Genomic DNA, 20,252 nt, shown 5'->3' with positions numbered 1-20,252 from the left:
GCATCATAAAACCACATAGGACGATAAAGTTCGAACCGAAATGGTGAAAAAAAATTTGAACTTTGAAGCTTTCGATATTTTTCGAACCTGGTTTTTGAGATTCGTAAAAATTTACCTTAACCAAGTTTATCTTAAAAGCACTTCTCTAATTATAAAATTTAAAAATTTTCCTCAGTTTAAAAGATTTTTGTTCAGCTTTATACCCCTCTCCCCTACAGTAAATTGACACTATTATTGATACAAATTTTTTTGGACAGATATTCGTTGAAGCTCACAGAAGAATCAACGATTTATGTGTATCTTATGAAAGCTGCAATATGGAACAAGATTTTAGTTGACTGCTATGTAAATCCTAACCTCATCCCCCATGCAGTCTTCCCTTGACGCTAGAATACCCACCTGAGTAAGTTTTTCTGGGCCTCGTTCATCCTCTAGACTGGCCAACGGTACGCTAACCATATTTCAGGCAAAGAATTTCAAATTTGATAAATCAAGTGTGTATTTATGATATACCTTGTAGAATATAATTTTAGTAATGCATTTGCATTAAACAAATGATGCATACTTTAAAGTGGTACAATCATATAGTTATTGAAACCTAGCCTGTAACTGTTGAAACTGTCAATACTTTGATTTTCGATAGAAAATTTATTAAAAACTGTGCAATGAAAAATATTAAGTGTGAAAAAATGCTGAAACAGCAAAAACCACGCAGCTCTCAAGCTTTTAAACAGAGATTTCTTCTTAAGTACATACAAGTTCTTAAGTTAGAAAAACTTTGAGTTTAAATTTTTTAAAAGTGGTTAACAACATATTGATAAAAGGATTCGAGCAGAATCACCATCATAAGACTTGTAGTTTCAAAATAGGGACGTTTTCAAAATGTGGTTTTTAATTTTATAGTAAAGTGCATGTTATCCATTTACATTTATCTTAAGAACAGCAGACCTTGAACTATAAAATTTGTTTAAGTCAAATCCCTTTACATTAACCTGATGAGTAATCTGTGAAAATTTAATAAATAATCTCCGAGTAGTTAAAAAAATATCTTTGTTTAAAGTTGAAAAATTCACTTACTCAGAAAACGAGAAAACAAAATACAGGAAATGTAAACCCTGCATCTCTAACACTTTCCAAAAAAAAGGCTTCAAAATTTAGGTGTACTAAAATAAATAGAGAAGTTGGATGTTAACAAACTTTAACTGATAAAGGAGGATCGCCTAATACAAGTATTAACTTTATATAGAATTACTTATCATAACGACAAACTGTACAATATAAAAAAGCTAAACTTGCTGTTTTAACCCTAACGAGTCTTTCAATCGAACAAAATGTGGGAAAAATGCTCGAATATTCGTTATATTTCAAAATGTGATTTAGAGTTAGGTGTTTTCTCAGCAGGTTTTTCATTTAATAGAGGTTAAATTTCACATTAAAAAAAACAACATTTCAGTAACTTGAATTTCACAGAGGGACATTTTCGTTCTGGGTTATTTCCTACTTAAAAAATACAAAAATCGTGCAACTCGAATAAAATCACATGTTCTCGTACAACTCGTATGAAACTCGTATAAAAATGAAAAGAAAAAAAAATCAATGAAATTGAGAACGAAAAAGTTGAGAAGTTTTTTTATCATTCAATTGTCTGGGAATTTTTAGAATACATCTTTCAAGTATGCATTATTTCTTTAATTCAGACGCTTTACTAAAGCTATATTATACATGCTATATCATAAATTCATACTTGATTTTATTAAATTTAAAATTTTCTTATTTTGTTGTATGATGCAGTGTTTCCATTTCCTATGTTATAATTACATCTTACGTTAAACTTTTCAAGAACTAAAAATAGAAAGAGCACCGTAGCCGGTTGTTATAATTACATCTTACGTTAAACTTTTCAAGAACTAAAAATAGAAAGAGCACCGTAGATTCCATAGCACCTAATAATTCAAGATGATTAGCTTTTTCAATCTCTCAAAATGTAATAATTGTGCAATAGTTGAGTTCATGCGCTTTTTTCCTCTTCAATTATTTTGTGTATGTATGAATTGAGAAGAGGTATGAGAATGCTTGTATATTGAACAAAACCTACATATTACACATATTTTTAGTGAGAATCCTTGGTGCTTATTTAATATATATGTCAGCTTGACGGGTGAGCAAGAGCAAAAACTCCTCAAACAAATCTTTTAAAATACAAAAATGGATGAATTTAAAAAAACTTAAAAGTTATTTTAGATTCGAAATTAATTCAAAGTAGCATTGTTACTTGTTGCGATGCAGCTGTTAAGGGCCTGTAAAAAAAAAAAAAAAAAGTTTTAGCCAATGTCTGACGCCAAACTAATTTATAAGAACTTTTTAGACTTATACCTCAAATATATATAGATCCGTAGCCGTCTTTCCCATGTTCCGAATTCACTATTTTGAGGAAGCCATCCAACTAAAAAACATTGTAATTTGTTTAATTATTGATAACTGGTGACTAGTCTTTGTGTGGTTAAAATTGATGATAATCAGCCTGTTTATTTTAATCAATAATTTGAGAATTTTACAAGAAAAGTAAAGATACTTAAAAAGTTACTATAACTATTTTTGTTTGTCTATTTTATGTATAAGATCATCTCATCTTTTTTATGTCGAACAAGAAGTTTTGGATGTAATTAAATTTGTAACTTTATGTAACGTTTAAGGTCTTGTAATTAAAATTTTGGAAAAGTGTAAAAAAAACTTAAAAATTATAGTATTTTTCCACTTTTGAAAAGGAAAAATACTATAATTTTTAAGTTTTTTTTTTTAAATTTAATCAGATGGCTACTTTTTAATGGATGACGAGAGTAAATGAGTCAAATAAAGAACTTTTCAATGTTTAATTTTACTTAGCGTAAATACAAAAGTTTCAATAATTTGTAACTAAGCTGAAGTTCAATAAAGTTGCAGAATAAATCGCCTCTAGTAAAAGCACAAATTTATTTTAAAGTAAATTACGAGCTAAAGTCTATCAAAAAATATAAAAAATCTAGTAGCCTAATTATTGCTAAGATAATTATTTTTTGTTGTTAAGACTATTTAGTGTTATTATTTAGTTCTATTATGTACTTTATGGCTATTATTAGCTATATATTGTTGTCATGAGAAATCATTAAAATAGACAATAGACGGTGTGAATAAAAATGAGCAATTGCTTTTGCTATGTGTTTTCGGAGAAATTCACTCCACTTTACGTAAAGTAATTGCTCAAAAACACATAGCAAAAGCAATTGCTCATTTTTATTCACACCGCCTAATGTTTCCCTGTGTTTATTCTACAGAACAAACTATTTTGTTGAAATAACCGGCAGCCGCGATAAATCTTCCTTTTTAAGAACATCGAGCTCGCTCGTACTAAAAAATCTAAGGAGTAAGGAGTTAGAAATAACCTAATTTATCTTTTTGATCCTGTGTGTTATTTCTATGTAGTTTAAAAATTCATATGCTTTAGCTGGGATACATTTAAGATTGTAATTTATTTTTAGAATGGCTCCTAAAAAAGGGAAAGTTCAGAAAGAAGAGCAAGTAATAGCACTTGGACCTCAGGTTGTTATAACGTTTCAGTGACATTTGTTTAAAGTAGTTTAATTATAAAAGTTATACTCCCAAGCCTATGTGAAACAGTTGTTTTTTAGAATTAGTCATGTATGTGGCGGTGAACGGTATCCCCATTAGATCAATTTAATAACTCATTAGACGAAGGATGACACCTATAGACTCTTTTGATGTTAATTGATTAATGGGTGATCCGCCACATTTCTCAAAGGAGACGATGATGTTTTTTATATCTTTCTTGGGAAGTAAGAAGTAGAAAAAGGTAGCATGTAAAATACCAAATCCTTCTAAGGTATGCATATTTAGTTGTAATTTAACTAATTATTATTGGATTTGATTATAGGTGGCTGATGGTGAAAATGTTTTTGGAGTAGCTCACATATTTGCTTCATTTAATGACACATTTGTCCATGTAACTGACTTATCTGGGAAGTAAGTAGCTATCTTTGCTAGAAAATCAAAAATCTTCTATTTTGGGCAAGCTTTATCGACTTTTTTCCTCTCTGATATAGTGTTGTAAAAACTATTTACCTTCTTGTGTTAATTGAATTTTCAGTAAGTTTTGAAGATGATACAGTTATCATGTAAATATTTGAGATGACAGTGAAAAGAGTTGAGTTTTCAAAAAATTATTAAAATGATATCATAAAATAGTTAAAAAGATAATTACATCCATTTGGCTTCTATTACTATTCTGCTTTTAATTTTTGTATGAATTAAATTAACTAAATGAAAACCTTAATTCGACAGAGAAACAATTGTGCGAGTCACTGGAGGTATGAAAGTCAAAGCTGACAGAGATGAGTCTTCCCCTTATGCTGCTATGTTGGCTGCGCAAGATGTTGCTGTGCGATGCAAGGAGCTTGGTATCACTGCTTTACATGTTAAATTAAGAGCCACAGGTGGAAATCGAACAAAAACACCCGGACCTGGTGCACAATCTGCTCTACGTGCTCTAGCCCGTGCTGGAATGAAAATAGGAAGAATAGGTTTGTTTTTTTTGTTTTTTTAATGTTGCATGGAAATTAGGATTTTTTAAAAAAATTAAACTAGTGAAAAATCCTCTTAATTATTGCTGTTTCTGAACCTTACATTTTTAAAAGAACATGTTGCTTATGTAATTTTCCAACAACAATTGTGTACTTTTTTTAAACATGAAAATTTTATATTGTGCCCTTAAAATCAGGAATTCCATCAGCAAATTGATTAGACATGCATTTCTAATTAATAGACTAGAATAAATTTGCAAATCAAACTTTTCATTTGTGATAATATTTAGTTATTAGAAAAATTCTCCATTAGGTTGTGGAATTACAAAAGAAAGTTACACTTGAGTTTTGGATTTACTCATCCTAGATTTAAGAGTTGCCACTGCTAAACTGGAATCAAAATTAATTAGAAATTAGCTAAGATAACAGGAATCTTTACAAGCTGAACTATGCTCATCAAGCTGAACTAATAGCTCATTTTTATTTTTCTTTCAGTGATGTACTTAAGTCTTTTACAAATTAAAAAATTTTTTGTATCAATTTTTCTTTCAGAGGATGTCACTCCTATTCCATCAGACAGCACAAGAAGAAAGGGTGGTCGCCGTGGAAGACGTTTGTAGTTAAAGAATATATTCGTATTTCCAAATATTTTGTGTTTTAGATAAAGGTTATGTTTCTACTGGCATGGTTTTTATAATTGAATGCTATCTGAGTTACTACCATGCATGTTAAAGTTAAGTACTTTTCTAAGATAAAACTTTAGAGCCCAAAGATACAAAGTTGACAGAAGTTACAGGAAAAAACTTTAATTTCATCAAATAAACTTAATAATAAGCTTTACATAATGTCAATGTAACTGCTTTCAGTTGTGTTCACTGCTTCAATCCAAGAATTTTGAGCAGGTCTTGTCTGATGTTAATGATCTGATGAGTGTTAAGTTCTGTTGCTTACAAGTTTATGCTTGAACTTTAACCCAGATATTGAACACCAAGGTTAAGGTTAGAGCTAGGTGATTAGACGTTTTGGGTCAAAATTTCAGGTGATAAGCAAGCCACTGCTTGGTAACATTGACCTTGTGAAACAGGCTCCATATTGCATGAAAACACAATAGGTTTGAACCCAAGGAAGGACGTGAGGCCTCGGAACTCTTTCAGTATAGTTAAGGGTACCCGTTTTCAGCCCAGAAGATAGAATTACTGGTAATACCAGCGGAACTAACCAATTCAGGAATCTGCAATGGATGATTTGTCTGGGGTGCAAACTTGATCTTGTCTGGAATATACAATCTTCAAAGATAAGATAAATCGATCGTTATGGGAGTTTGAGATAGAACTCACTGTGAAATACATCTAAGAAGGGGATAATGTCCTCTTCTTGAGGATAATAATTGGATCTTACATTTTTCAAATCTGGAGGTCTTCATTTTTCAGTGAGCATAAATATTTTTTTCTTAGCTAAAGACCGTGCCCAAGCTTTCTTCACAGCCTCTCTGATAGGGTAACCACTCCTCTCAATATCTCGGGCCATGCTTTTGATTGTCTTAGCTGCGTTGATCCAGATCCTCCTATTAATCTTGTTGACAAAATCCCAGTGATCAACCGAAATGGGTCTGCCAAGAACCTTGAGATCTTCAAATATCTCAAAAACTGACATTTTTGTGTAAAGAGCTTTAATATCCTTCGATTTTTCTTTTCTTTTTTTCACTATTCTTCCAACAACATTATTTTAAGGCTCAATTTACACTTTTTTAATATCTTTTGACGAAAATATTTTTTCGGAGTATTGGTTGGTGCGATCACAAATCCCTCTTAAAATTGAGTTCTAATTTTAAACACGCGTACGGTATTTAATGTAGCGTTTGATAAGTTCACTTGAAAAGAAAAAGCTGTTACTCTTGGAGCTTTTTATAACATTTTTCTATTTCTGTAAGTGAACCCAGCATTTTATTAGGAAAAAATCAAATGAATGCCCATTTAGCTCATAGACTTATAAGTGATGTACCTTTTATACGAGAACAGCTCTGTGCCTTAGGTTCTGTTAGAAACCACCTTTGAGTCCTGCGAATTCGTAAGCTAGGAATTATAATCTTTAATTTTATTGCCGGGGAGAAAATAATAAACAATAGTGTTAAGTAACGACTACTTTTGAAATACACATAAGATTATAACTATTTTTTCTAAATACCTTTTTATAAATTACGTTAACTGAATCAATTTAAAAGTTAATTTTACAATTTAGATAGGGGAGAGGGGGCAGTTTTGAACACTTTTTAAACTTTATTTTAAAAAACCAATATTTTAATTAGTCAAACCACTTTTTTTCTTCTGAATAGTGAAAACAATTAATAAGGAATAAAACTGCGGTGTTTTAACAATTTTTGAGCTAAAAAACAAGTCTGAATCCTTATTTCTTCAACATGCGTGAAAATGTTCAAAACTGCCCCATACTGAGGCAGCTTTGAACACACCTGGGGCAGCTTTGAATTATCTCTGACAAATGGAAATAACTAGTGATTAATTTTTTTTTTTTTAAAAAATAAAGCATTGATTTTTTTTAAATTTCATTAAGTTTAAGTTTCAAATAGTAAAAATCAGTTATCTTTTTTAAATTAACTTATCTTATAATCACTCTAAAGAGTTCATTTAACAAAAGTTATATAAAGCTATTTAAGCTTTAAATAGAAGCAATTTAAAAAAAAAAAAAAATTTATAAAACCAACTAAACTTTAAACTTCAAAAAATAACACGGTTATAACTGGAAATAGATGGAAATGGATTAAGTTTAAGTTAAGTATGTTAAGCCTTAATTCATTTTAGAGCTTTTTATTAGGTAGCCTCTTAACATTATTTCCTCATGTTTATTAAATACTTGTGCGACAGTATATTTAGTTGTCAAACCAAGATTGGTCTTAGATGATAAATTTTTATACTTCTTTATTCTGTAATGTAAAGTATTACGTTTTATATCATAAGTTACAGCAACTTCGTTTGGCCTCATTAATCCATTTACAACTTGGAGAACAGCATTATTAACACCATCCTCTATGACTTCAGTCACTCTCTTGTTTTTACAATTTCGAACCATTTTTATCTTTAAATAATCAAAATTCAGGTCGTAATAATCAAGGAATAAAGTGCAAGAAGTTTAAACAATGATTCAAAGGTGCCCCATTCATTTTATTCAAAACTGCCCCAATAGCGATTTAAATAATAAACGATGATTTTTCCAAACAAAGTTATCTCAACGATTGGCATTTTCTGCTTAATTGTAAATCTTATGAGTTATCCTATCTTATAAATAATATTAAACATTTCACTGGTTAGAAACGTGGTAAAAAAATTCTTACAACTTTATATCGAAATGTTTACGATTTGTCCTCAAATCAAACCAATCGTATATTTTGTCCAGTTTATGCCAAATGCCAGGAAGGACAGGTGACAGGTGCGAAGGTAAATATTATCTTCACAATATTATTTAGTTTTATTAAGTTTAAATATAAAAAACGCTTCAAAAATGCATTTTTTCAAAGCTGTCACCGTTCAAAGCTGCCCTCCTCTCCCCAAATCATTGTCTTTAGAAAATAAGAAATCTCTTCAAACATTAAAAAGATAGGTAGAACTTATGACTTCACAGTTGCGCTCCAAGTGCGGAATCTCTATCATTAACCCTCAGTGAAAATAATATGTGCACTGGTAATCAGGAATTATTTGGAATCAAAGTTGTCTAATCCAGCTGTGGCTTTAATAGATGACATCACTCTGTTCCGATTACTACATTAAAAATGAATTGGCAAAATTTGTCTGGAAAAAATTATTCTTTTGAATTTTGTTGGTTGTATCGATGCAGTTGTAAAAGAGATTACATAATCTGACTTAAACTTTTAGTTGTTAATGAAATTCTTAACTTTACGTATAAAATATCGCCAAGCAACCAATCTCAAAACATTTTTTTGCGACAAATGTTTTTATTTTAAATTCAGATACAGAACTTAAAGGGAAAATTCGGTGGCATTCTAAATCATGTTCTTTTCGATCGCTGAATGAAGTACGATGACGCTACTTCCTTTTGTGGTGAATATAGATTGATTCGCTACTTCATTTTGTAGTGACTGGATTGGTTCGTAACTACAACATACTACTAAAACATTATCAGAAGCAGGTAGACAGGAATAGGGGCCCGATTGCCATTTAAAGTTTTGTGTAAAGAGGTTGAAAGACCAGTAGGTTCTTGTCGCAGTTGTGGTATTGAGTGACGTAGTCTAAATATTCAATGTAGTTGGATAACCTCAATTGAAGTCCAACTTGCAAATGCAAAGATTAATGAACTACGTTCACAGTGCTTCAATGAAACTTCATTCCCAGTACCCAAATGAAACTCCGTTTTTAAAGTAAAATTATCAATTGGGTTTCAGGTGGCTAACATTTTATAATTAGATGTGTATGCTGCTGTCGAAATTAGCTTATATTTTTTGATTACTTAAAGAAAGATTACCTATTATACCATGATGTGCGTATTTTATTAAAATGCAGGACTGTAAATAAGTATGGTCTTCACGAGCTAAAGATCACAGTCGTCCCCTCTCTTCTCCCATTCCCACTTTCGTAGAAAAAAATTTTAAAATCTTTTCTACGGCTCAGATTAATTGATTGGGCAATTTTTTTCGAGAGGATTTTTATTTTTAACGGTGATATCCTGAGCATCGTTGACTAACCCTAGATCTGCTACGACTTAAACGCAACAATTTAAGTGCGAACTTATTCGATTGTCGTTAAATGTCAGGAATCTATCGCAAGTTCGTGAATATTTTACGTCAAAGCGTGAGACGAACACAAAAAGCTTGTTAAATTATATAGAATGGAGTTCATGAGTGTGAATGAGCGTGCATGAGTGTGAACACAAAAGCATGATCCTATACCTGAAGATACATTACTCTAAAATTAAAAATTTAATCGAAAAGTTTTTATATTTGCTAACTTCTTTGTTTCTGCATAACTAAATATCTGCAAGCTTGAGTGCTACTTTAAGTATAAACACTGAAACTATATACCTTGATGAATATAATAAGAATTTTTAACTATGATTATCTTTTTTATTTTGATCTTTATAATTATTTTGACTTTCTTTTAGACTTATTTAAGTCAATAGTTAAGTATTTTCTGCAGTAAAAATAAATGATGCAAATAAACATTGGCTTCAGCTAAATAAAAAGTATGGAGCATGTTCGGTTTGGTAGTGACTTTAAAAACCAACCACGTATTGGTCATCGATACATACAGTCAACAGCTGGAGCCGTCACTACTAAAACACCTAAAGGTATTTTCTTTTTTATATGTACAATTAAATTTTGGCACAGGAAAAAAATTGTTTGAAGTTAACATTTTTATAAAGGAATTTTAAATATTTACCAATATTGGAAATCTAACTCTGCTGAATTACAATGTTAAAAAAAAAAAAAAAAAGAAAAAAGAAAAATGTTTTTTTAAAATATTTTATTCTAAAAGTTAGAAAATTTATTATTAGTTAAAAAAATTTACATTTACTAAGTTTTGAAGTTTGGAATCCTCGAGTCTTTGCATAAATGTTTTAACCAGAGTAAGATTTAATACCATTAAATAGACTTTAATATTAGTATATTTAAGAAAATTGAATTCACTCCTGTTGTATTCTTAGCTTCATTTTAAAAAGGAAAAAAAGGGAAAAAAAACTTTGCAAATATTGTCTTTCCTTTTTGTAAAGTACCAACACAAACTCTATAGACATCCTCCATTTTGTGATGTTTATAAAAAATCAAGAACTGTATATTGACATTTTTTGTAACGCAGAATTAATAAATGAAGAAATGTTTTTAAGTTTTTAAGTTAAAAGCAGTGTTAAAACAAAAAAATAATGCCTGCTTAATACCAATTTTTTAGTGGACACCCAGCAAAAAGCTTATCTTTATTTAAAAAGTTTTACTTTATTTCTGCAAATATCTCAAAACAAGTTTTTGAACAATTTTTATTTAGATAGAAAAAAAATTTTATCACTTTAAGTTTCATTTCCAAAATAAGTTTTGTTTTCAAAGCAAAGTAATCTATACTACTCAGTAATAAGTGTTTAAATGTTTTTTTTTTTTTTTTTTTTTGAGAGAGAGAGATGAGTATATTTATATTGTTTTAACCAGCATTAACCAAAAAGAAAGAAATAGAAAAGCAAATGCTTCATCTCTCTACTAAAAAAAGAACTAAAGAACTTTTTATATAAAAAAAAGAACAAAAAAAAAAATTTAACATGGATTTAAGTTAATTTAATTTTTGCAAAAGTAGGTGCTCCCATTGTGATTTTATGATAAAGGAAACAGTTTAGTTATTTTTATTGCATCACTGATTATTAACCTCTGAATAGGATCACAATACTGACCACATAGGAACTGATTGCTTTGATTTTTTTTATTTTTAATAGGTAACTTGGTAGTAGAAAAAGTCAATGTTAAACGATATATCGCTGGTAAAAAGTAAGTGCTTAAAATCATAAACAACAAATAAGTTCAATTTTACAAGTATCAAGGAAAAGTTTAATGCTTTTATTATGAAAATTAAAGTGTGATGTGTAAATAAGACTTTCATTTTTTAATTTTATAAAAACTATATAAAACTTTTCACATAGTTTTAAAAAACAATTAACAAAAGTGCCTATGAAACTTTTTATTTTAGCAATACAAAAGTTAAAAAATACAAAGCATTTACCAATACAAAAGTTAAAAAATACAGAGCGTTTGCATCTTGAAAGTCTTGACTTTATTGCCTTTCCAAGGGATAGATTGCCTCTCTCAATTCTTATAAAAGCAGAATCTTCTTTTTTCCAATGCTTATTAAAGCCCTCAGAAAAAAATATCTCCATAATATTGTTGAGGAGCAATTGAATTCATAACTCAGTTCTGAAGCACAGTATGACAGTTGCAGAACATAGGAATGAACACATCATTCTAAGTTCCTGAAATGAATATAAATGCCAACTTCTAAACTAGGTTCGGAATTGCAAGGGGGTTTCCATTGAGCCCTTTACTCATTTCTGGAAGATTAGAGAAATAAACTTAGAACAAAAAATGCAAAATATTTCATCAATTATTAAAATTTGTAAATTTGGTCAGTGTTTCTTTATTTTGATTTTTTTAAAATCTAATTGTTTATATTTTGCTTAGCTGCTGGAATCTTATATTTTAGCTTATCAACCTTTTAAAAAGAAAAAATATTTTCAGATAAGGAGTCTATTGATTTTGTCTTATTTAGAAATTAAAACTTTTAAACAAAAATTAAAATGTGAAAATTATAAAATAAGCAATTAGACAAATAACTGTTAAATTTCAATTAAAATTTTTAAAAAGTGTAATTATTATTGTTATCAAAAATTATTATTCTAAGTAGTTCTGTGTCATTTCTACCATTTTATGTGGTTCTATATGTGTCATTTTAGAGAGACAAAAAGTAGTACTTTAAAAATAAAACTTTTTAAATGATTTTAAAAATTACATTTTAATTAAAAAATTGTATTGTAAGCTTTAAAATGCCTAATGCTAAAATAATAAAGTAAATTATAAGTACTTAAATAGTTTAAAACAGTATGAAATATTAGCCCACTGCACAGATCGTTTATACAATCGTTTATAGCTTATTGAACTAAACAATAGTTTATTGAATATTACACACAGCACATTGCAATTTTTATCTATGATACATTTGTTTGTCAACTAATTTATAAGCATAATTGTCTATACGTTTGGCATTTCTGTCAAGTTGAAAAAATGACCTAGTGATTGTAGCTAATCTTTCAAAAAAAAAAAAAAAACCAAGGTATATTTTTATAATCACAGTTGAGTTAAGCATAATTCATGAAAGCTTAGCAAGTTTATTATTTGAATTACTTTGAAAAACACAGAAACAGATGTCATAAATATTATCTCCATTAAGCTGCAATAAAAAACAGAAAAAAATGTCAAAAATATTATCTCTGTTAAGCTGCTTAAAACACATTCACTTTTCTATTATGTTACAGAGAAGTTAAATTGTTTTGGAAAATTTAATTTTTGTAAGAAATATTAAAATATTGGATTATATTTTGTTAATTCAATTCACTGTTCTTTTAATTTCTTTGATTTGCCTCAATATAAAAGTATTTTACCTTCCCCCCTAACCCCTTTAAAAATTAAACTTTTAAAATATTAAATGCTATTATTCTGATCATATTTTAAGTTTTTTTAAGTAATCTTTTTAATCTTTTAATATTAAAAAATAGCTGCTAATTTCTTAGAACCTTTCTTTTATTTAATTCTATTTAAATTCAGACCTGAATGGGCAGCTGAAGAGTCAAGCGAAGAAGAAAGTGAGGATGAAGGTTTACAAGATAATGAGCAAGGTGCACACTCTCCACAGCAGGTAATGTTTAACTTTTGATTTAGGTCTGAAAGACATTCTGTTTATGTTATTATTATTTTTAAATGATTTATATTATATGACATGTTATATTTGTCATTGGAGAATGTAAGAGTAATTGTTTGTTTAAGAATCGGTTTACAAGTTGTTTGATAATTCTTTTCCCTTTAAGCTACACGCAGATGATATTGAGGAAGATATTGAAGAAATAAGGTCATTTCTTATTTAAAACTTTTGTTTGCAAACAAAACAGGATTTTTATTAAAAGTGTATATATTTAGTTTGGCTTTTTATAAAAGTATTTTTTAGAACTTTTATTGTATGTAGATTATTTTATTTTGATTATTTTATTTTATCTCGAATCTTGTAAGTTTGTTTATTTTAGGGCTTTGACAAATTAGTTTATAATGAGCAACCTTTTTTTAATTTACTGCAGAGATGATCATGGTCATCGCAGAGTTTATGAACCTCGAATTGTTACTCAGCATGACGGCGAGGAAGATGAGGTGTTTTGATTTTTTATAATTTTTCATAAATTTGTTATCTCATTTACAGTGTATATTTTTTCTCTTTCAGTTTTACATTCTGGAAAATATTTTTTTATTCTTTGTTTATTTAAGTATTTAAAAAGAAGTGAAGAAAGTAGGTTGGTAATTTTATTTATAATTTGTTTGAAAATAGTAATCAGTTTGTTTTAGAATTTGTCAAAATGGTTTATTGTTTAAAAAAGGAAAAAAATTCTTCAAAAATTAACACTCTCTTTTTGTTTGAATAAATTACTCTTAATGATTTTTTATGATGAAGTTAAAGTTTGATTTAAGATTTGCATAAATATAATAAGAATTAATGATGTTGTATTTAAATTAATTATTATTTATTATGAAAAGTAATAGATAGTTTAGTTCTTAAGATCATTTTACTAATTTTATATTCTTGCAGTGAAATTGCAATTTTTTCTTTTTAGTGATGAAGAGAACAATGCTGAAGAAGAATTTGATGAGAAGGTGCAACTGGAAATTTATCTCATTCAATTATTTTTAATATTCACTTGGTTGTGCAACTTCAGAAATAATTATGATGTTAAATTTCCAGCTCTTTAATTAAAATGTTGTTGCTTTGTTACTGAATGTTCAGATTTTTAGTCGTTGTATATCATTTTATTTATATTTACTGTTTTTATTTTGTGAAAGGCTATTGAAAGGAGAAGAGAAATTCTTAAAAAAAGAGCACAAATAAGAAAAGAAAAAGAAAAGGTTGGTTTTCTGAAAAGTAAATGTTGCACTGCATAAAATTATTATCCTGTATATAAATTTAGTTTGAATTTAGGATCTTCTTGATGTGGAAGATGATGAAGATATTATTGAAGAAGAAGAGGAAGAAGAGGTATTTTTTTTAATCTTTTTTTTTTTTTATAAATGTTTTTCCAAGCAATATTAAATGCTAAATGAATAATACACCAGTTGCAACAATTGATCATTCAAGAACTTAAAAATTTGCCTCCTTTAGGATGATGGTAGGCAGGTTTTTGCAAGATTGCAATTTTCAAAACAGGCTCAGTCTGCCAGTTCTGAGAACACTATTTTTAAACTAAAAACTAAATGCTATCATACTTGATGTTTACGTATAGTAAAAAGGAAAAGTATAAAATAAAATAATTCTAGAAATCAAGTTCAAAAAGAAACTTTGAGATAGTTTTTATTTCTTATTGTTTTTTAGATTAAAAACTTTATTTGAGGGACCAAGACCCCCTGGCCAACTCTCAGCACCATTGGCCTCTGTAAAGAGCCTTTTTAGTGTTGGATCTTAGGAGTTTGGCAAGAAAAGTGACATTTTATTAGGCTTAAACTTAGAAAAATAATCACAGTTTGTAAGCATGTGGTTAATAAAGTAAATAAGCATGTGGTTAATTAAATATTAGATGAGAAACCAGGATCACACACCATCTCTTAGTTTGAGCCACAAATGAAGAGACCAAACAATAGTCTATTTTAATCCAGAAAAAATTGACTTAGGTCACTTTCAGTTAAAAAAAAACTCAATGTTAAATTTTGTTCAAGGATAAATTATTTCAGAACTAAAAATATAAAATTAAAATTCCTTTATTATTTTATTATAATTATAAAATGTATTACACAAAATTACTTTTGAAGCCTGCAAAGTGTCAACCGAAAGGGTAAACTAACTGTGCCTTCTACACTGTAAGGATGTGCAATAAAACAACTTGAACAAGGAAAACAAATTCTTGGGTAGAACATAAAAAAACCTTTTTTATGTTGCTGTAACAGGAAAAGGTTGATTTTTCATAAGATCTCAAAATATCATTGTTTTTTAAGTTCATGTTTTTTTAATCCATCTACTTGATCATAAAAAAGCCGAAATGCCATGTTCAGTATGCTTAGTATGAGGCAGGATGACCATATAATCACAGTGTGTCACAGCTTTGTTATTTTGGATTACTTATTCCTCAAATTCTTAATATGAAATATTTGAATGATGAAATACCTTAAAACTTTCTCTTCATAACACAGGCTAATGCGAATGTCTTCTAGCCTGTGTTATGAATAAAATGTTTCTCGAAATAAAGAGCAATCTGTGATTTTTGTAAGATTTTTCTACTGTTTATATTTAGTCGTCAGAGTATGAAGAATACAGTGATAGTGATGAAGAAAATGCTTTAAGGTTAAAACCAGTGTTTGTTAGAAAGTAAGTTACCATTTTGTCACTTGATTGACACAATAAAGCTTAAGAACAAATTGTTTCCAGCATGTTGTATTTTCCTTTATTATTTTTTTTTCTTAAATAACAAAAATTAAAATTTTAAATCAATCTAAAATAAAGTTTCTTTTCTTTCTATTAACATATTTATATATGAATGTATTAACATATTTATATATGAATGTATTTATCGATGATTGTGTTAACCTATGAATATATTTATCTATAAATATATTTATTTATGAATATGCTTAAAATATAGTTAAACACATAATCCTCGTAATGAAAAATGAAATTTTGTTACATATTTATTAGAAAACCTAAAATTTACACTAAAATAATGGGAAAAAAATATCTACCGTAGAAAAATGTTATAATAAATTGATTTACAAAGAATAGAATATTTTAATTTTCAAAAAGTACAATTTTTTTATTTACAAAGAATACAATGTTTTTATTTACAAACAATATAATATTTCAAATAAGATAAATCTCAAAAAAAAATTTTTTTTCTTAAAATTTCATAATTATTTTTTTTTTATTTAAATTTCAAATTTGACAGTTTTTTTTTTAATTTATAATAAATAATAATAAGACGCACATACTTAAATAACATGACACATGACACATGACATTTTCTGTTTATAATTGATTGCAGCACTTAGCCCCGGTCGTATTCCGACTCCGGCATAACAAGAAATGTTTCCGCAAGAAATTACTAAATATTTAATATTCCCATGAGAATATGATAATTTAGAGAAAAATACCGTGTTTTGATATTCTCGGTGTACGAACTTCAGCAATCTTTGTACGGACTTTTACAGATAAATATTTTTCCAGCATTTCAGCGTAACAACATTTATTAGCGCAAAAAAAACAACTGACAATTACAGATCACGCTAACAAAATCATTTTCTGATAATTTTGTATAATGGCATTTATTAATACAAACAAAAATTATGATCACAGAATGCTGACACTACTGCCATCGTGTAGGCATTTTATGAAGTTTGAGATTTACAACTGGAGGAGAATGACTTTAAAGTCATGAAAGATCCTCGACTGCCATGGAGGATCTTTCATGACTTTAAAGTCATTCTCCTTCAGTTGTACTCAATATGTATTTGATATAGTTTCCATTTCGTATTTAAAAAAAGTTTATTATTGTATATTATGTTTTTTTATCTTTTAATTTTTTTACGTGCTTTAAAACTATTCTGCATACAATCATTTGCTTGACAACGGGTTCTGAAAAAGTTACTGACCATGCTGTGTTTTTAGGAGCGATCGTGTTACTATTCAAGAGCGTGAGCGTATTCAAATGGAAACAGAGATCAGTGAAGAGAAGATGAAGAAGATACTTGATGAAAGAAAACGTGCATCAACAAGAGTAATTAAAATTCTTGTTAAAAGATATCGGTTATTTAAGTAATTTAGTTAGGAGAACTTTCATTAGGTTTGTTGGGATACGGGGGAGGTCTTTTAACAGCAGAGTTTAGGATTGGCATTTACCTCCGAATCTAAGTTTTTCCCATAATCACATGTCATAGAAAAGTGGGGATGGGGGTTGGGGAGTAGGGTGACAATAATTGACGTGTATATTATATTTTCGCATAAATCTAGATGTCAAATTTGCAATTGATAAAACAATTTTATTTAGTTGGTAAATGAAATAATTCAAGAAGAACTAAAGGAGGAGCAGGGGGGTGAGTTGCATTTTGTTATTCTTACTTAAAAAGGCGATTGCTAAGATTATTGACACTGGAGCCAATTTACTTTTTTTACTTTTTTTCTTGTTTTTTGCCGCCCCAAAATTATATAAAAACAGCTTCATGCTCACAATATTTCTCCTTTAGTATTTTTATTTTTCTTTCGTAATTTTGTTGCTTTAATAAAAAAAAAAAATCATGTATTTTTAGTGGTTGAGATCGAGCAACTCGTCATCACTGACGATGAGAACGACGAAGAAGAGGTGACTTCCATCACTTTCACCTTTGATTATTTCATGTCGAAATTTTTTCGAAATTGAATTTTTCTTTTTGAAATTGCTTGTGATGCTAGTAGGTTCCTCCTGCTCCGTGTTTTTTTTTTTTTCAATTTGGTATATTTGGTAAAATATCTATAATTATTTTATGTTAGTACGAAGCATGGAAAGTCAGAGAGCTAAAACGGATCAAAAGAGACAAAGATGAAAAAGAAGCGTAAGTGTTTTTATATTGGTCTTTAAAAAAGTTTAAGAATGTAGAAAACTCACAAGACTATCTCTTAGATTTTAATGGTTGCAAAGCAAAAAACGTTCTGTGCCGTCTTTTATTTTGCAACATTAGCGAATGGTTTCGGACCAAAAGCGGACTCCACCGCTGCTTTAAATTTTGAATTGAGTATTAATTTTTTATCTTTGATACGATTCTTATCACCGTTATTGATTTTTAGCCGAGAACGTGAGAAATTAGAAGTGGAAAGGATGCACAACTTAACGGAAGAAGAACGCAGAGAAGAGTTGCGTAGAAAGCCAAAAGTTATCACAAATAAGGGAACCAAAGGAAAATACAAGTTCCTTCAAAAATACTACCATAGAGGAGCTTTTTTTATGGTTGGTTTTTCACTGAGATTTTTTTTTTTTTTTTTAGTCAAAGTTTTTCTATACCGAGACTTCTCTAAATCTCTTGTTTTTATAGGACAAAGAGGAAGATATATTTAAACGTGACTTCACTGGAGCAACACTTGAAGATCATTTCGATAAAACAGTTTTACCAAAAGCAATGCAAGTTAAAAACTTTGGGCGATCTGGACGCACAAAGTATACTCATCTCGTTGACCAAGACACTGCTCAGGTGCTCTTTAAACCGTGAATTGTTTTGGGTTTTTTCAAATTAGTGTTTGAGTTGCTGGTCACGAACTTGGTGTTGTAAGTAAAAAGCTGCGCAAAACCCAATAAGCGCACTTACAAGGGTTTGAGTCACAGGTGTTACTATGAACCTGTAATGGCATTAAGAATATAAAAATGAAAGAATATTTCAACGCAAAATGTTCAGTGAGGGTAAAGAAAGTAGAAATTGTTGATTTTACTTAAAAATATTTTGAATTCACTCTTTTTAGGCTGATTCTCCGTGGTTTTCTGAAACAGCACAAGGAATGAAGTATCATGAAAAAATCAGCGGCGGATTAAAACAGCAGTTCGAAAAACCGTCACGAAAAAAGCGATAAAATTGTAATGTTACGTTTTCAATTAAACCCATTACAAAAAGCTGCTCTAAAGTTCGCTGCAGCATTGTGAAGAGTTTCGAAGCATTTTAAGCACCATTTCCATACAGAAGAAACCTGATGCGAGAAGTTATCAAAAGACAGAAAAGTCGTAGGGAAAAACTGTTAACAAATTATTAAATTTCTTTCAATTAATAATTTTGAATCATCGAAAATTTTTTCAGTTTTCTTGGTATTAGTCATAATTTGATACAGGATTTCGTTAGATCAGCAGGTCGTTAGATCAGCAGGTCGTTCTACAAAATAGTGTAGCGGACATTTCAATATTTAAAAAAAAAAACGCTTTTTTTTTTTTTTTTTCTTATTAAAAAGATCATGATATGAAAGCAAATTTAACAATTTTTTTTTTTTTTTTTTTTAAAAGAAAAATTATACATAAATCTTTGAAAAGATAATTATAGGGGAAAAAAACAGAACAAATTCAGCGTGTCACATTGAAATTTTTAAGTTGTTGCTTTAAGGTTGCATACTGTTTTAAATATTAAAGCGACTACAAACATGAGACTTCTTTTTTAACTTAATTTAAAAATTTTTGCACTCATTTTATTCTTTAAGCTCTAAACCAATATTTGAATTAAATCTTCAAGACGTAGAAGAAGAAGAAAAAGAAGAAACGGGAAGATCTAAAGGAATTTTGTAGAATTTTGCAGGAACTCGTTAAAAAAGTGGTTTTTATCTCTGCGTCAAGTTGAAGATTTAGAGTTTTCAAGGTTGGAGTTTGCAATGTCGAACTTCAAGAAGAGCGAGGTTGTAAGTATTTAAAAAAAAGTACAGGACTCGTCTCGTATGATAAATGAGTGAGAAGACATGGTTATCACTTCTTTCGTAACACCATCTCTTTGTATCGTATAACAACGTTACAGACTTCTGCCTTAAAGAAAAAACCTAAAACTTTAATAAGTTCTTGTTTTGTCAGTGAAATTTCCATTACTCAGTTTTAAAATCTATGCTTCAAAATTAGTCACATGTAATACAGGATTTAAATTTCTTAAATGTAAACGAACCATTAAAATGTTCTATCATTGTGGTCGGTACAAGTTCCGTTAAATTTTTATATCAAGTAAAAATAAAGAAAACTAAGACAATTGTTTCTTAATTTTAAAAATCTTCACTATCAATGTTAACTTGTTTCTTATAAGGGTTGGAGTACTTAGCTGGTATTAATTTACTATCATACAACATTAATACATATTCAAGATCGTTGCACGCGATGATAGAACCTGTCTCTTTTTCACTTTTGTAAACTTCAAATTCTTCAAGGTGAGGGTGACCACGTTCTCAACATTCCATT

The 20,252-nt window shown here is 29.0% G+C and overlaps 2 protein-coding genes across 3 annotated transcripts; both read left to right on the top strand.

The window, feature by feature from the left end:
• Positions 1 to 3,283: 3,283 nt before the first annotated feature.
• On the top strand, positions 3,284 to 5,220 carry LOC145186846 (small ribosomal subunit protein uS11). Of its 2 annotated transcripts, XM_090096409.1 has the most exons (6): positions 3,362 to 3,400; positions 3,516 to 3,576; positions 3,666 to 3,847; positions 3,929 to 4,017; positions 4,336 to 4,574; positions 5,127 to 5,220. In XM_090096409.1, the coding sequence occupies exons 5-6, from the start codon at positions 4,364 to 4,366 to the stop codon at positions 5,192 to 5,194; spliced, it is 279 nt and encodes a 92-aa protein (XP_089952535.1). In that variant the 5' UTR covers positions 3,362 to 3,400; positions 3,516 to 3,576; positions 3,666 to 3,847; positions 3,929 to 4,017; positions 4,336 to 4,363; the 3' UTR covers positions 5,195 to 5,220. The 2 variants fall into 2 exon arrangements, with proteins under 2 accessions (XP_079919257.2, XP_089952535.1); XM_080063131.2 differs by lacking the exon at positions 3,666 to 3,847 and having other exon boundaries at positions 3,284 to 3,400.
• Positions 5,221 to 9,421: 4,201 nt separating this feature from the next.
• On the top strand, positions 9,422 to 19,116 carry LOC145186873 (microfibrillar-associated protein 1-like). The gene is made up of 17 exons (XM_090096009.1): positions 9,422 to 9,887; positions 11,016 to 11,067; positions 12,895 to 12,985; positions 13,155 to 13,195; positions 13,419 to 13,488; positions 13,603 to 13,628; positions 13,947 to 13,986; positions 14,173 to 14,235; positions 14,309 to 14,365; positions 15,612 to 15,685; positions 16,979 to 17,087; positions 17,358 to 17,403; positions 17,617 to 17,669; positions 17,837 to 17,898; positions 18,131 to 18,290; positions 18,376 to 18,531; positions 18,797 to 19,116. The coding sequence occupies exons 1-17, from the start codon at positions 9,785 to 9,787 to the stop codon at positions 18,902 to 18,904; spliced, it is 1,311 nt and encodes a 436-aa protein (XP_089952135.1). The 5' UTR covers positions 9,422 to 9,784; the 3' UTR covers positions 18,905 to 19,116.
• Positions 19,117 to 20,252: the final 1,136 nt, after the last annotated feature.

Source organism: Hydra viridissima, unplaced genomic scaffold (genome assembly GCF_058129835.1).
Source record: "Hydra viridissima isolate aposymbiotic clone 2 unplaced genomic scaffold, HvirCarnegie_v1 scaffold_8, whole genome shotgun sequence".
Classification (NCBI taxonomy): Eukaryota; Metazoa; Cnidaria; class Hydrozoa; order Anthoathecata; family Hydridae; genus Hydra; species Hydra viridissima.
The sequence above is the reverse complement of the archived record's forward strand: the minus strand, read 5'-3'. Positions and strand labels throughout refer to the sequence as shown.

Coding starts and splice junctions, on each gene's coding strand:
- LOC145186846 (XM_080063131.2), top strand. CDS start 3,517: ATGGCTCCTAAAAAAGGGAAAGTTCAGAAAGAAGAGCAAGTAATAGCA. Junction 3,577..3,928: donor TAATAGCACTTGGACCTCAG/GTTGTTATAACG, acceptor ATTTGATTATAG/GTGGCTGATGGTGAAAATGT. Junction 4,575..5,126: donor AATGAAAATAGGAAGAATAG/GTTTGTTTTTTT, acceptor TTTTTCTTTCAG/AGGATGTCACTCCTATTCCA.
- LOC145186873 (XM_090096009.1), top strand. CDS start 9,785: ATGGAGCATGTTCGGTTTGGTAGTGACTTTAAAAACCAACCACGTATT. Junction 9,888..11,015: donor CACTACTAAAACACCTAAAG/GTATTTTCTTTT, acceptor TATTTTTAATAG/GTAACTTGGTAGTAGAAAAA. Junction 17,899..18,130: donor GACAAAGATGAAAAAGAAGC/GTAAGTGTTTTT, acceptor ATTGATTTTTAG/CCGAGAACGTGAGAAATTAG.